The sequence below is a fragment of the Micrasema longulum genome, unplaced genomic scaffold (assembly GCF_059751315.1).
Source record: "Micrasema longulum isolate JH-2025_06_02 unplaced genomic scaffold, ASM5975131v1 h1tg000561l, whole genome shotgun sequence".
Taxonomy (NCBI): Eukaryota; Metazoa; Arthropoda; class Insecta; order Trichoptera; family Brachycentridae; genus Micrasema; species Micrasema longulum.
The window spans coordinates 1,209,124-1,224,125 of record NW_028277757.1 but is presented as its reverse complement, the minus strand read 5'-3'; the positions used below and the strand labels follow the sequence as shown (position 1 = coordinate 1,224,125).

At 34.2% G+C, this 15,002-nt stretch overlaps 2 protein-coding genes across 2 annotated transcripts; one reads left to right on the top strand and one right to left on the bottom strand.

The window, feature by feature from the left end:
- Positions 1–474: 474 nt before the first annotated feature.
- mRpS11 (mitochondrial ribosomal protein S11) lies at positions 475–4,325 on the bottom strand. The gene is made up of 4 exons (XM_088228145.1): positions 3,985–4,325; positions 3,538–3,769; positions 1,606–1,671; positions 475–640 (listed from the first exon to the last, which is right to left on the bottom strand). Exons 1-4 carry the CDS (start codon positions 4,167–4,169, stop codon positions 533–535), a joined length of 591 nt encoding a protein of 196 aa, XP_088084271.1. The 5' UTR covers positions 4,170–4,325; the 3' UTR covers positions 475–532.
- Positions 4,326–8,472: 4,147 nt separating this feature from the next.
- On the top strand, positions 8,473–11,991 carry LOC148280622 (cytochrome b-c1 complex subunit 7-like). The gene is made up of 3 exons (XM_088228133.1): positions 8,473–8,690; positions 8,787–8,834; positions 11,649–11,991. The coding sequence occupies exons 1-3, from the start codon at positions 8,660–8,662 to the stop codon at positions 11,900–11,902; spliced, it is 333 nt and encodes a 110-aa protein (XP_088084259.1). The 5' UTR covers positions 8,473–8,659; the 3' UTR covers positions 11,903–11,991.
- The last annotated feature ends 3,011 nt before the right edge of the window (positions 11,992–15,002 follow it).

The following is a 15,002-nucleotide window of genomic DNA, read 5'->3' as shown; positions in this document are numbered from 1 at the left end:
TTCGTACCCCACTCTACCCCAACTCGATTCCCATTTCCTAATCGTGAGTTATTATCAATTCGTTGAAAATGGGCCATAAAATTGAAATATTTGGGTAAATTAGAAGAACGCAAGAATTTATTTTTCAAACTTTGTTTTTTTTTTAAAAATATTATTACGGTTCAAATTTAGTAGTACAATATTCTATTTATGCATAAACGGCGTTTAGTTTTATCAGAAAATATATAAAAATCGAAAGGAAATAATAAAATGTTGCGACATTAAAGATTTTTTCTGGATTTAGCATATTGGAAAAGTACAAAACATCAACTCAATGCTTACCAGTTGTTATTACCATAAATGTTATGCTGTTCAATTGCGTACATAGACTTGTATTTTTACATTAATTAGATAAATATTTAAACTTCAAGAAAATAATATGTATATGGAGACTTAAACACCATAAGGTAAGGAAAGGTTAATAAAAAGACAAAATAAATCTCAATTATATATTTTGTAGAATACAATACCAATAATAATAATAACTGATGAATTACAGTCTCCTTGCTTTTCTTGCCCTTGGTGGATTCCAAGATATTCTAGTGGCATCTGTGACACTTACTATATTAAAACCACCCATTTGCAGCCCTTTGATAGCAGCCTGAAAAATAAAAATAAAATTCCCAGAATATCTACAGTGGCCTCTTGCGGCAGATGCTTTCTAACTTCACTTACTTTATAAGATCACCTTCAACAAAAATGTTACTGAATGGCTGATAGCTTTAGGAGGAAAGCAAATATAGGACCTCATAGTATTTTTATTTTTGTAATCAAAGCCTAAACTTATTAACAAAAAAAAACTTTGCTAGCTATCTCGGAACAGGTTATTTACTATATCTAATGAGAGTCTAGCTATCACACTTCCTTCATAATATACATATTACGTATTGGTTGAAAACTTAGCTTCCGCTGTTTTTTTCTGCAATTCGAGACATTGTAAAATACTGCTTATACATTTATGATTAAAAAAATAGTCCATCACTGGCCACTACTTTCTCCTATCTTTCGGGCAGCCTAATAGCGGCCTCACCTTAAGTATTTAAGAGCATTCGGTGAGCCTCTGCTGTAGATTTCTTCATATTGAAGCATAAAACTAAAACCTCTTGCAAATTATAAGAATTTGGTTCGTAAACTGACGTTTTCAATTGAGAATAACTTTACGAAGCGGACACAAATCGACTAATGTTTCTATGAGGTTATGTTGTCAGATACCCAAGTTTATTGCATGACGTGTATGATCTTTTTATTTCGATCACAACTACTGCTTCTACAGGAAAACAGCGGAAGCAAAGTGGTACACCTAATATAAAAAAGAAACTGATAATACAAATTCCAAATTTGTTGGGAAACCCTATAATTAAATTTATTTAATTAATTGCAAAGGATATTTCCTGTTGTTGCCAGACATGCGTTGTGAAATAATTGCTATTTAAATATGAAAATTAACACATTACTTGTGTTAATATAAAATTGTTTATGTAACAATATTTAAGTCCTTAATGGACACAGAACACTTCTAGCTCGTCAAGATCAGAAACATATCATCTATAAGTTATACTGTCTTACCATTCTTCCTGGACCCAAACCTTGAACCCGTACTCGTACTGTCTTGTATCCCATACTAACAGCTTTCTACAATAAAAAATATTTTATTATAATCAGCAAACGCCAACGAAAAAGCAGCAAAGTTTTTGGTGAAGTGAACCTTAAATTGCTCTTATTATTCTTGACATTTTTTTTTCAAATTTGTGCCACTTTTACAACTCAAATAAAATTTTTAATTGTAGACATACTTAATATACTATTATAAATCTTAAAAATAAACACATACATGTGATACTCTGTAAATCGTATTTTACTGATGTTTATATTTATTTTTTAAACTTGACCTAAAATAATTATTTAATGCATTAGTTCGTGATTTCCCATTTTAGTAATTTATATAAAACATTGTTTTTTTTTTTTTATTTGATAAGAAACCTTGTGGTTCATCCGGTAATTTGTTGGTTTTTATCAGATTATTTAGAACCTACTTGTTTTCTAAATCATTTTAATAAATCCGTAGCATGTGATAACAAAATATTTTTTTAAAATTAAATTAAAAATTTAAAAGCTTCAATTAAATTTATTTATCTATAGAATCACTTTGTAAAGCGCCCTTGGGGTATATTAGAAAATGGCGCTATATAATTTATACATAATAATAATTGGTTCTTTTTTAAATTTATGTGTAGTCATTGTTTTGATATTGTGAGGTAAGTTATTGTACATTTTTAATACATTGTTCATAAGTTGGGATTGGCCTGTTCTTGTTTTGGTTATTTGCATGTGGTAGTGTTGTGATTGTGTATGTCAGTTACTCTTGTCAGCGATATGTCATTGTTTTTGATGTGTTCTTGTGTTATTTTGTGGATTAGTTCCAGTGTTTCTAATTTTCTCAGGCCGTTTATGTTTTTGTAAAGTTCAATGGCCGGCTAGGTGTTTTATGTTTTTGTAAAGTTCTATGGCCGGCTTAAGGACGTCTAGATCAGCGGTTCCCAGTTTTTTTAGGCTATGGAACCCTAATTGACCTACCTTTTTGGCGGAACCCCATCTCGACAATAAAAAGGTAAATTGACAAAAATGATCTTTTTAATACCCATGACACCTTATCTTTTGCATTTTGTTAGGTTCGACTCGAAAAGAAAGACTACATTTTGAATTTTAAAAAAATTACTCCACTTATTTAATGTGAAGAATTAAATTTTTTTCAGTTTTACTTATAATACACCCTATCTCTCGGAATCCCACGAAACACCTTTTAGAAACTGCTGGTTTAGATTATATGTGTTTTTAAGTATTTTGTTTTATTTATTAACGGACTTATTCAGTCCATTTAACAGTGGCAAACACATTTCCTTATAATACATACAGGTACAATATAAATAAAATACAACTAAAGAAAATTAAAGCTAGGACACAAAATTCAATAATCTTTCGTTGGCTTTGCATTGTTTTGTTTCCAGTTCCCCAAAAAGGTATAAGATAGTCAAATTTGCTTTTTACATATCCTTGCAATGTATTATTTTATTTTATAAAACATGCAGGTGAGTTTTGTTAGTTGGTTTATTTGATTTTCAATATGAGTTACACTGATTTTGAAATCCAACCTGTTCTTTGTTAACAATCGACTTGCCAAACAGGCCAGAGTTTTAATATAAATTACTTTCCAAGTGTACTAATGGATAGAACATCTACTATTCAGATTGATGATGACATATTTCCTCTCGGGCATAGAACTTATATCCTTATAATAGTCATACCACTCTTTAGCTTAAATTCGTGATTTTTAAGTTATATGAATCATAAAATGATATCACCCAAATTTTGTCTGGATTTTATGATAGAAAGTAACTTATAAAATTAGTTTTTGATGGTATTAAATTGCATATTTTTATCAATCACTTGGCCTTATTATAAACTCACGACTTCTAAATATAAATGATGATTTACACTTACAGAACTAAGGCTGATGGCAGTAGCTTGCGCTGCAATGTTGGTTCCTTTCCTCGTATTCTTGAATCCCTCAATTCCACAACTTCTGATTAAAGCTGGTGTTCCTTTATCGTTTGTTACATTGATGATAGTATTGTTTCGAGAAACTCGGATATTACAGATAGGAAGATTTTCATAAGGTATACCGTCAAACAATTTCAGATGTGATGTGGGAGTTGGGAAAATCGAATCTTTCCTGAAAATTTACATACGTTTCAAATAACAATTCTGATAGTGATTTGTGTTTCAATGCTTCAAATGAAAAACATAGTTGTTGAATTAATCCAGGGTAAATAAAAATAATCGTTGGAATATGGCAGTAAAAAATAGTTTTTTGCAACACACAAAATGTTGGATGTTTGACATGTACAGCTAGCCGATTTGTTTGATTTATGTAAATTATAACCTTACTTTTCTATCATGAAATCGATATCCACAACTCGTTCCCCTTCGGTGCCTTCATCTGGGGCTGGTAGTGATTTATATGACCACAACCTGCTGTCTTCCTTGCAGAGAAACGCGCAAGTTTGAATATTTCGATTAATATTTAGATTACTTTGTAGAGTCTTAACACATTTAAACAAAGATTGAAGCATTGTTTGAAGCAGGCTCGACACAACTATATGCGGGATGAAAAATAAACAGTATAACGACTATGGAATTAAGATATATTATAATACAAATAGATCATTATTCAATATTAAATTATTTTTAATTAAAGGTTTAGGTTAAAGATATTTGGCAGGACTACCATTTACCATAGACAAATTTAATCAAAAGTATTCTTCTTATTTTCTCTTTTCACCTCTCAACTCGGGTGTTCTGGCCAGTGTCGAGTTTTTGGTTTTTTCCTTACATATTTACACATGTGTTAGTAATATAATACATACAAGTTATTATGTTAGTGTTTAATATAATATATACATTTAATAATAAAAAATATTGACAGCTTAACACCATTCATAACTAGATATTTACATAGAATTTTAAATACATTTTTATTGGGTGTTAGAACAGTTGGGAAAAGGAGAGTTAGAATATGAATAGGGAATGGGATTTTAATATCAGAGAGGTCGGATAGGAAATCAGGATAGCAATCATTTATGGGACATAAAAAAAAACATGGTTTAAAAGTCCCGGACATGGATTCTGAACAGGTGAAAACCATTGCAGCAGTGCCCAATGCGCATTCTGCATATGGAGGATGTCTCATATTTAAGTAATTTATATCAATTCATTATGGGTCTTGTGTAAAATTAAGTATTTAAGTAGTAGTAGAGATGACGGGTAGCGTAATTAATATTAAGTAGGCAGGTAGAACGGGAGGATGCCTTTGACAAACTTCGATGAGGCTCGCAACCCGTCAGGTCGCTCCTCCCGGGGGGGCGCACGGAGGAGGAAAACGCAATAATGCAGAATTGCGACATGGAATATAAGGGGACGCATGGGTGAAAAAATGAACGAATTGTGTGATGTGATGAGGAATAAATGTTTACATGTATTATGTATAACGGAAAGTTGGAAAAAAGGAAGCGGTTCGATGGAACACGGTAACGCCTTTGGTTCTTTGGTCGGGTGTCCCAGATACAGACAGAGCCTGCCAGGGTGTTGCCGCGTTTCTACCGCCCAGAAGGATAGTGTATGAAAGAGTATGTCCTTATAAGTTCTAGACTTATGTTTGTCAGATTCAAGATTGGATTGACAGGTATTATTTTAATAATAGGATATGCTCCTGTGAATTCCAACTGCGAATCTGAGAAGGATAAGTTTTGGACAAGTGTGATGAATGTAATGAATGAAAAAAAAGATAGTGAGAGAGTAATACTTGCAGGAGATTTGAATGGGTGGGTGGGAACTCGAAGAGACGGGATGGAGTCAGCCTTAGGCATGTTCGGGGATGGAAAACAGAATGATAATGGAAGAAGACTGCTAGAATTATGTCTGGAATGGAATCTTTTTGTGTCAAATACGTTCTTTGATCATAAGGAAATCCACCAGTATACGTGGGAGAGAGGCAATGAAAGATCTATTATCGACTATGTAGTCATTGACTCTAGATTGAGGCCTGTGACAGTTGATACGCGGGTGTACAGAGGAGCCGAAATGGAAACAGATCACTTCTTGGTGGTATCAAGAGTAATCTTGTTTCAAGGATGGCGGTCCAAGACCCGCAAAATTCAGGCGCTTTCTAGAAGACTCTAGAGTCAAAGTTGAAAAACTCCAAAATGATTGCATAAAAGATAAATTTGAAAGGGCCGTAAATCTTAGACTGATTGATGAATGTGTGGAAAATATGAGTATTGATGCAATGTGGAAATGTTTGAAAAATGGTATGTGTGAATCTGCGATGGAAGTATGCGGTATAACGAAACAAGGAAGAAAGAAAGGTGATCCTTGGTGGGACGATGGAATAAAAAAAATAGTGCAAGAAAAGAAGGAAGCATAGTTAAATCTGCTGACAGTGAATAAAGCAATGAGTAGTAGGTATGCAGAATTAAAAAGCATATATAATGAATGTAAGAAGAGAGTGAAACAAGGTGTGTGTGAACGAAAGAAATTGTTGAAAGAAAAAGAGGGAATCAAAATGACCGAGAACTTCCAAAAAATATAAAGATATTATGGAAAGCGGTGAAAAATTCCCGAAACAGTAATGAAAGTGGATGTATGACAGCTATACAGCAGATGGGGAAATGGTGACGAATGATAGTGGAATAAAAACAAGATGGAAGGAATACTTTGAAGAGGTGTATGAAACACATACAGGAAATATAAGCACTGCAGCATCTCTTCGGGTAAGTTTAAATGCATATGATGGTACGACAGAGATAAGAATGGAAGAAATAAGAATTGCTGCCAAATATATGAAGAATGGAAAAGCGCAAGGGTTTGATAATGTTGCTACAGAGTTTATAAAGGCGGGTGGTGAAATAATTTTTGTATGGCTGCACAAACTTTTCAACAGATGTTTAGAGGAAGATTACACTCCTCCAGATTGGAGAAGGGCTGTTGTTATGCCTCTATACAAGGGGAAAGGTTCAAGAGTAGAATGCGGAAATTATAGAGCAATCAGCCTTTTGAGCGCTGTTGGCAAAATGTATGGAAGAATACTGATTGAGAGAGTAAGAAAAGTTACAAAGGGGAGAGTGTGGGATATTCAGAGAGGTTTTATGAATGGAAGAGGATGTATGGATCAAATATTTGCTTTACGAAACACGACAGAGAAATTTCTTGCTAAAAACCAAAAGCTTTTCTGCGCATTTGTCGATCTGCAAAAAGCGTTTGATAGAGTTGACAGAGAAAAATTATCGGAGTACGGAGTAAGCGGAAATCTAACACGTGCTATTGCTTCTCTGTATTAAGACAGCACAGCATGTGTTAGGGTAAACGGATCATACACATCGTGGTTTGACATTCATAAAGGAGTGAAGCAGGGATGTGTTATGTCACCATGGCTGTTCAACGTGTATATCGATAACTGCATGAAAGAACTGAAAGGCTTAAGAATGTCAATGTGGTGATTTAAATGTCAATTGTTTTTTGTATGCTGACGATGCTGTACTCCTTGCTAACAACAGAGAGGAACAGGAATCTTGTGTTCGGTTTATTCGAGATTATTTTTTTTTAATATGTTTTTTTTCAGACGAGTTACTTTAGCTGACCCGTTACGGGGGGGGGTGGCGGCTTCGTCTCCCTGGTTCTACTCAATCGGTCCACCCGGTGTAAACGGGAGGCTTGAGAGCCCGGCGCACTGAGAAAGCACTGACCGCTAAGTCAACCTCAGTAGCCCTGAAAAGGGCTTTCCAACGGTTCCTTTGGTGCAAAGAGGCGAACGCAGTCAGGGCAGTCAAGGCGGAAGCCACTAGCGAAGCACGAAGTCCAGCGGGAAGCAGAGGGCGTGGAGGCGGAGAATAATACACAGTCTACCCATTATAAAGCGCCCGCGGTGCACTGCCCGACGCCCGAGCGCGCGGTCGCCGCTGTGTACGCGAGCCGCCGCCGGGGAGTGGGGGTACAGGTGACCACTAGCCTGGCCTCCCCCACTCTCACTCTGCCCGACGGCCGGCCACGTAAATAACGTCGTCCGCCCGCGCGCGGGTTAAGTCGACATTATGCCACGTGGCACGCAACATATAATAATGAATACACATAAAAATAAACATGTACAAAAATTATAAACATAAATTCAACATAAGATTATTCAATAAATCCTAGTCTATATTTTCCTCGTTATAGCAAAGGCTGAACCCGAAAGTGAAACAAATCGCCTTTATTGTGGATCTAGCCCCTGGTTTTTACATATACCGAGGACCTATACTATTAAATATTAGTTATAAATTAAAGTCAAACACAAACAATTTATTTAACAGTAAATGCGGCTTCCATCGTTCCAGCGCGTCCGGAACAAGTCACCATGTTTTGTTTATCCAGCGCGGTAAATGTTACATCCTCTATCGTGACCTTGGTCAATACATACTAGATCGGTGTTGCCTTGGTGGTGACTTCAGAGACATCTTTGCAAACACAATCAACTAGATTGACCTTAAAATGGTTTCATATTTGGGTTAATTCTGAAAGTTTGTATTTTTTGCCGCTAGATGACCAAATCGTGAAATTTTATGCAATCGAAGTATGTGAGTCTCCACCTTGAACATGGATATAAAAAAATTAAGGTCTTAAATCACATTCCTCCTAAGTCGTTTTTAGACTAGTTTTTAGTTTAATTATTTGATAACAATAAACATTCATTTGGGTTTCCCAATATTTTTTTTTTTTTAATGATGTCATTTTTTTTTTAAATCGACGTTCATACAAACACAATCATCAATGCACATCCCTAGTACCATAGACTACAAATGCCACAATCTATGCTATCTATATAAATAAAAATATTAAAATGTTGTCTATGGATATCATCATTGTCTTTGGCTATGATTTTGACATCTTTCTGTTTTTCTTGTCACGTCAAGATATCTGTAGTCTGTGGTCACGTCTATGCAATATTCCATTTTTGGCGTTTGGCAGGTCTGCTAGTCGCAGTGTCTTATCGGAAATATATATTTCGATCTAATAATTATTTAAATTAGACATGGCTGCATCAAAAATACCCGCATCACTAAGTAAAATAATATTATAATTTCTGATCGCATAACTTCATTTTCATCCTAAACTTACTTAGTAGCTATGTGTTACATAATTTTCCTTTCTTGTTTTAGATGGTCTTAGGAGATGGGCCTACAACAGTGCTGGATTTAATAAATATGGTATTTATGGTGTAGTTATTTTAAAACTTTGAATTTTGCATACTCAGCTTTACGTCAAGGAGAGAAGAAACATGAAGGATAACAGTTACAATTTTTATCTCTACTTTCCTCTGCCCATCCCTGTGGGAATAAGGGTTGTTTTCAGTGGATTATAGAATCTATTAAAATAATATATTCACTAACACTGCAAATGTGAATAATAGTACTACAACTCATTTATCATCAATTACAGCAAAAAGTAACTAAAACACCTGCCATTACATTAGTATGCTGCAGGAAGTGTTAGGATCCGGTTTACAATATTCTGCCCTGATTCATTTTATTGTTTAAGTCATATTTCTTTTTTTTTTCTTGTAGTGGCCTATAGACCTCATTTGACTTTTTAGAATTCCACATTATATAAATCCTTTTTATACACATAACGGACATCGTGGTTATTTGTAAAACTCGTAAGCCCCAAACCTTTTTAGTAGAAGTTTTTACTTTAGTAGCGAAGTGTAGTAAAATGTTTTTCTAACATTAAAAAAAAAATGCAACACTGTACGAATATACAAATTTTACACACATATACTTAGATTATTTGAAATCCTAACAGAAAACTCTGAATTATAAATTTGTATCATTTGTCGACTTACAAGTTAGGGCAGTGGTTCTGACACATAAATACTCCAATGATTAGAAAATGATTTAATGTGACACCTGAGCTTCTCGGCTTTTACAAATTTCAACGATATTAGGTCTAATATTTGAGAAAGCTACTCTCATTTCTTCATCCAGATTGCTACGTTTTTCGCGTTTCTTCGTATTAATATTGGTTAATGTCGAGAAACCTAGCTCACACAAAAATGAGGTGCAAAACTGTAAAAAATTAAAAAATAAATAAATATGCACTTAAGTTATAAACAGCTTACGCACAACACTATCGAAATAAACACATAAAATATTATTAAATCACAAGGTCTGTCTATTAGCTATATACACGCAATAACGCAAGGGGAATCCCCTGTGTGGAAGTGCTAGTAACCGAGCAATGGTTCTCGATTGACCGCTGTCGTGAGGTGAGCGCACACAACTTCACTTTGCAAGGGTGCTGCCATCTAGCCATTTGCAACTAAAATCGCACAGTAAATGATTCAACATTAAATTTTGATTTTCATAATTTCGAGGAGCACCGGTTTAGAAGCACTGAGTTAGGGTGATGACATGTAGGCAACACCTGTTTCACCTTTTTTCCTTTTTAAAATTTCTTTAAAAAAATATTCCACCCTAGAACCGTGGTGTGGTCTCATGGTAGTGTTACGGGCTTGCTTATCGAAGGTCCGAGGTTCGAACCCTTTTAAGAAAAATGATTTTGATTTGTGAAAATGTCCATGTCCAGACGAATACTAAATACAGTTCTGCATGTGAAATAAAATTAGAACCCTGGACGAGTGTTTTCGACTCAACGACTACTCTTGGGTAAAAATCCTGAAAAGGGAAATCCCAAACCTGGTACCTGAAATGTAAGGCTGATCATTTTACCTTCCACGTAATAGAAATTATCCAAATACGCTGCAATTGGATTAGCAATGCAGTCCCCTATGGAAATGTAAAATGATGCATTTACATAATATTGCGTAGCTCCTGTACTAGCATCTTGCTTTCATAAATACGAATACGGTCGAGATACTCTGCAATTGAAGTATGAATGAAGTAATGAGAACGAGTTGAAAATGCCTCCAAAATTGAAATATTTTAGTCTTGCCTAGACTCCATGTAGCTGAAGCTAGATGAATCAAGCAGAGATGAATCTCTGTTGAAGAAATATCTAATATTGGTATCAATCCCGTCAGGGAAAAAATCCAGAATTTGTCTACAAATATTTGGACATAGATAACCCAATTTTTTGTTTTTATTCTCAAAATAAAATAAAAAAAACTGTTGTGTCTCACTTGGCGTAAAAAACACAATATATTTTTTTGAAAGAAACTGTCTTGGAAGATAGTTTTTTTCAATCTTGAAATATTTCGTTGTTTCTTCAAATGTTAAAAATGAAAGCAACAAGTATCTACAGCTCTTCAAGCTTTCTGTAATGCAACAATAATGATTCCGGAAGATGAGGTTCCTTGTTTTAATTTTATCCTAAAAATCAAGGAACCTTCCAAGTTCTTGCATTTCAACCATGGCCAAACTCACCAGTAACATTAAAGTGCTTCCTGAGGCCCCCTAAAAGGCTCCTAGTGCGCATCATATAATACGCTTAGATTTTCAAACTTATTTGTATTTTCTTATTTTTTCCACTTTCATTCCATATGTGGAGCATTTGGCCACCACCAGTCTCTAATCGACCCTGTCTTGCGCCAGCTTCTTTGCTTTGTCCCAGGATAGCTAAACCTCCTAAAGCTCCGCCGAATACTTTTTAAGGGGCACCTGCAACCAGGGGACTTGTAAAAGAGACAAGCAAAGTTGATCTCGTCCGGTGATATTCGCAGCACGTGACCCAGACATTTTTAGTGCCGCATTTAATTTATGCTTATCAAAAGCTGTTGAATTTTTCTTTGAATTTCCTAGTTCTAAGTTGAACCACCTGATACCAAGTATTTGCCGCAAGCGTCTATTTTCAAAGCTTTCTAGTTTTTGTACATATTATAATGAAAAATTCTATAGCACTTAAAAATATGGAAAGCTTAGTTAGTATCGTACTCCCCACTTGCTTTCTGAAGTAAATTTATTGTTAATAACAATATTTCGACTGTTCAAATATTTGTTGACCTGGATTCCACCCTTAAAATTGACACATATTGCAACAGAGATGAAAAACATTCTTGTTTTCAGGTTTGTTCCGTGATGATATTCTATATGAGAATGAGGATGTCCAAGAAGCCATTCGTCGCCTTCCGGCTAAAATCGTCGATGAACGCAACTTCAGGATGATCCGAGCAGCTCAGCTGTCCTTACAGAAGATTTACCTTCCCAAGGAACAGTGGACTAAGTTTGAGGATGACCTCAATAACCGTTATCTGGAACCCATTATCCAAGAAGTGAAGAAAGAGCGTAAGGAGAGAGAGCTGTGGGAGAGCACCTATTAAAATATTTACATAATACAAAGTTAAGTTTATATCTGTTCAAATCGTGTACATTATTTTTTGGTCTTAAATAAATATTATGTTCCTAGGCAGTTGATTTTTGGTTTTATTTTTTTCTCCAAATATTATTTATTTTAATTCAACTGCTTAAAAAGTTACATTATTATATATAACAATATTTTGAGTACATCCAAATATTGTAGATGTTTGCTGGATTTTACCCTCTAAGGAGGTTATTAGAATTGACCTATGTATCGTAGGTCAGCGTGCATTACCGCCAATCTACAATTTTGGCTAAAATTATTGTTTCATATGGGGGTGTTCTTTACCTTGTATTGGATGTTCCCTAACCATATGATACGCGTGAGACCAATATGGAATCGACGGGAGCTTGAAAGCTCTTGCTGAGAAAGTCACCGTTCATAATTGACAAAATGTGAATTGTAGAACAAATTTGACGCGTAATTGTTGCAGTTTGTTATAAAGTGCTCGTTTTAAAAGCCTTTTTCTTTAGAATCAAAAGATCTTTTAAACTTAAGGCATATATTTATATATGCTTTAATACTGTCATTATTAATTTTGATTAATCTTCATCACTGCAATATGATTTCAAACACTAATGAGGAACTTCAGCCCTACGGGAAATTGGATACAATAAATGTTTTCTTGCATGCGGTAAAAATTGGAGCATTAAATTTTGCGGCAAAGTTTCCTGAAAATGTACAAAAAAAAAACATATTTTAATAAAAATGAACTACTTTGAAGAACGTCACTGGTTCATATGAATACATCAATGATAAGAGAGTTATGGAAGATTTCCGATTTGCTTGCCGTTAATGGAACAATGGGCAGAACTGATCGAGAATAAGCAGAAGAGATCCTCTGACGTCACACGTGGAGTTATTTCAGAAATACAAAACTTTAAAAAATCATAGCGCCGATAAAACGATACAAAATTGAAAAAAAAAAATTGTCTTAGTTTAATAGTCTATTAACAAATAAATAAAAAAAACACTGAAATTCCTCATTGTGTAGTTTAGCCTTACTGATAGTATATCAAATTCATAACTTTGTAGTTAGACAATATTTTTGACTAAAGTAAAATAAACATAAATTCAATGCATGAACCTAAATATAACTTATTACTGATTCTTTCAGATACGTAATAGGTAGCCCAGTAAATATAGTGATTTGTTCACAGATAGTGAAGTTTTCAGGAACTTTTCAAGGAATTCAAATATTGGTATTTTTAAGGCAGATGAACCTATCAAAATCTTAATTTAATTTTATCAAATGCGTTACTAAAACAGCCATGGTTGAAAAGTTACCACTGAGCAAAAATATTTGGAAAAAGGTCATACAAATGGAGTGTGACTCTGTTCATGCTGCTATCGAGAGAAAATTGAAAAATAGACATTCACCTCCAAAGTCAGTTTGCCTCAGTTGCTATGGAAACTTGTGAAAAGCCATACATTCTGAAGATCATGTTGTTACTATCATTTGTGCACTCAGATAATACAATACAAACTTTCTTTTGAGGATGAATATGTTGATTTACCAAAACAATCTAAACCAAAGGTTCCTAACGGGGTGGTACCGCCCTTTAGTGGGCGCTGGAGCCTTCCATAGGGGCGGTGGCTGCTCCAGAGGCAAAGGGGGTCATCAAGGCAGTCAAGGGGGGCGGCCATGGCCTTAATTGTATAAGAAATTAGTAATAAAATACTTTGAAAATACTGTTTTCATTGATAAATATTTTATCTAAATCTTCATTTTATTGCTATCGTGTAAATGAGCATTAAAAAAAAAGCAATACGTATACGTATACCCAATTCGGAATAGTGTTGTCGATGACTACGGTTGCCGTCTGTAAAATCATTAGATTTTTAAAAAATAAAATATGTTGAAATTGTTAGTTGTCCCACAGTGACATATTAAGCTTTGAAACCCGGACCCTATTGGTGACAAGTCTTTGCAAGTTGTTTCATGTCACGTCAGTGTTTTCAATCAAGCATGTTTCAACAAAAATATGGCTAACCCAACATCAACAAATTATCTGAACTCCTCCAGCCTCAACCATTTTATCAATTGCATTGGTACACAAATAGCAGCTTATCTTGATCATTTTTTTGTTACATGAAGGTTAGATGATCAGTCTTATGCTTCAAGTGCCAGTCTACTTATTGATTTTTGTGTTAATTTTCAATAAACATTTTTCTACATTTGTTGGTCTTTTTATTTTTACTTTGTGATTGTTAATATATTGATAAAATATGGATAATGCGCAACAATATGTTTTATTTGGTATAACTATTATACTATTAAGGGAGGAGGAGTTATAATTTTTTTTCTTGTAAAGGGGGCGGTGGTCCAGAAAAAATTGGGAACCTATTCCTTAAGTTAAATAAGATCACTTGCAAGAACTAAAACTAAAAACATATAGGATAATCTAACACAGTACATAAAAAAATTATATTTATTAAAAATATTGTTTAACTTTTATTTTTGTAAAAAAATCTATTTACTCCAATAAAATAAGAATTTATATTTGATTTAAATCCCTTTTTAAAATATTTTTTTAAAAACATTTTTAAGTTCAACAATGTTTGAGTATTTCCAAATGCTTGCAGACTGGCTGGATTTCCTCCCTAGGGAGTTATTCATATTTTAATTTATTTCAACATAGGGAAAACAATATTAAGAAGGGAATATGGACGTCTAGGCATTTACAGGGCTTATGACCTGTCATTGGCTGGTTTAAGTGGCCACTTTTCTGTGTAACCGTCTGTAAAGTGGCCGCTTAAACCAGCCAATGAGAGGTCATAAGCCCTGTAAATGTCCTAGATGTCCATATTCCCTTCTTAATAATGTTTTACCTCTCTGTTGAAATAAATCAAAACATTCTAAAGCTATTTAATTGATTACAGAAATTATGTATGTTCACTTTTTGGAACTTAAGCTCTATGTGGAAAATACTTCTAAGTACCAAAATGAATACCCCATTGTCATACAAAAACCACCAAAGTGAATTACAGAAAAACATAAGTTTAATAAATTGAACACACATCCTAAGTGTAATTGATTATAAAAATGCAAATAATGTGTT

Coding starts and splice junctions, on each gene's coding strand:
- mRpS11 (XM_088228145.1), bottom strand. CDS start 4,169: ATGCTTCAATCTTTGTTTAAATGTGTTAAGACTCTACAAAGTAATCTA. Junction 1,672..3,537: donor CTGCCATCAGCCTTAGTTCT/GTAAGTGTAAAT, acceptor TTTTTATTGTAG/AAAGCTGTTAGTATGGGATA. Junction 641..1,605: donor GTTTGGGTCCAGGAAGAATG/GTAAGACAGTAT, acceptor TTTATTTTTCAG/GCTGCTATCAAAGGGCTGCA.
- LOC148280622 (XM_088228133.1), top strand. CDS start 8,660: ATGGCTGCATCAAAAATACCCGCATCACTAA. Junction 8,691..8,786: donor AAAAATACCCGCATCACTAA/GTAAAATAATAT, acceptor TTCTTGTTTTAG/ATGGTCTTAGGAGATGGGCC. Junction 8,835..11,648: donor TGCTGGATTTAATAAATATG/GTATTTATGGTG, acceptor TCTTGTTTTCAG/GTTTGTTCCGTGATGATATT.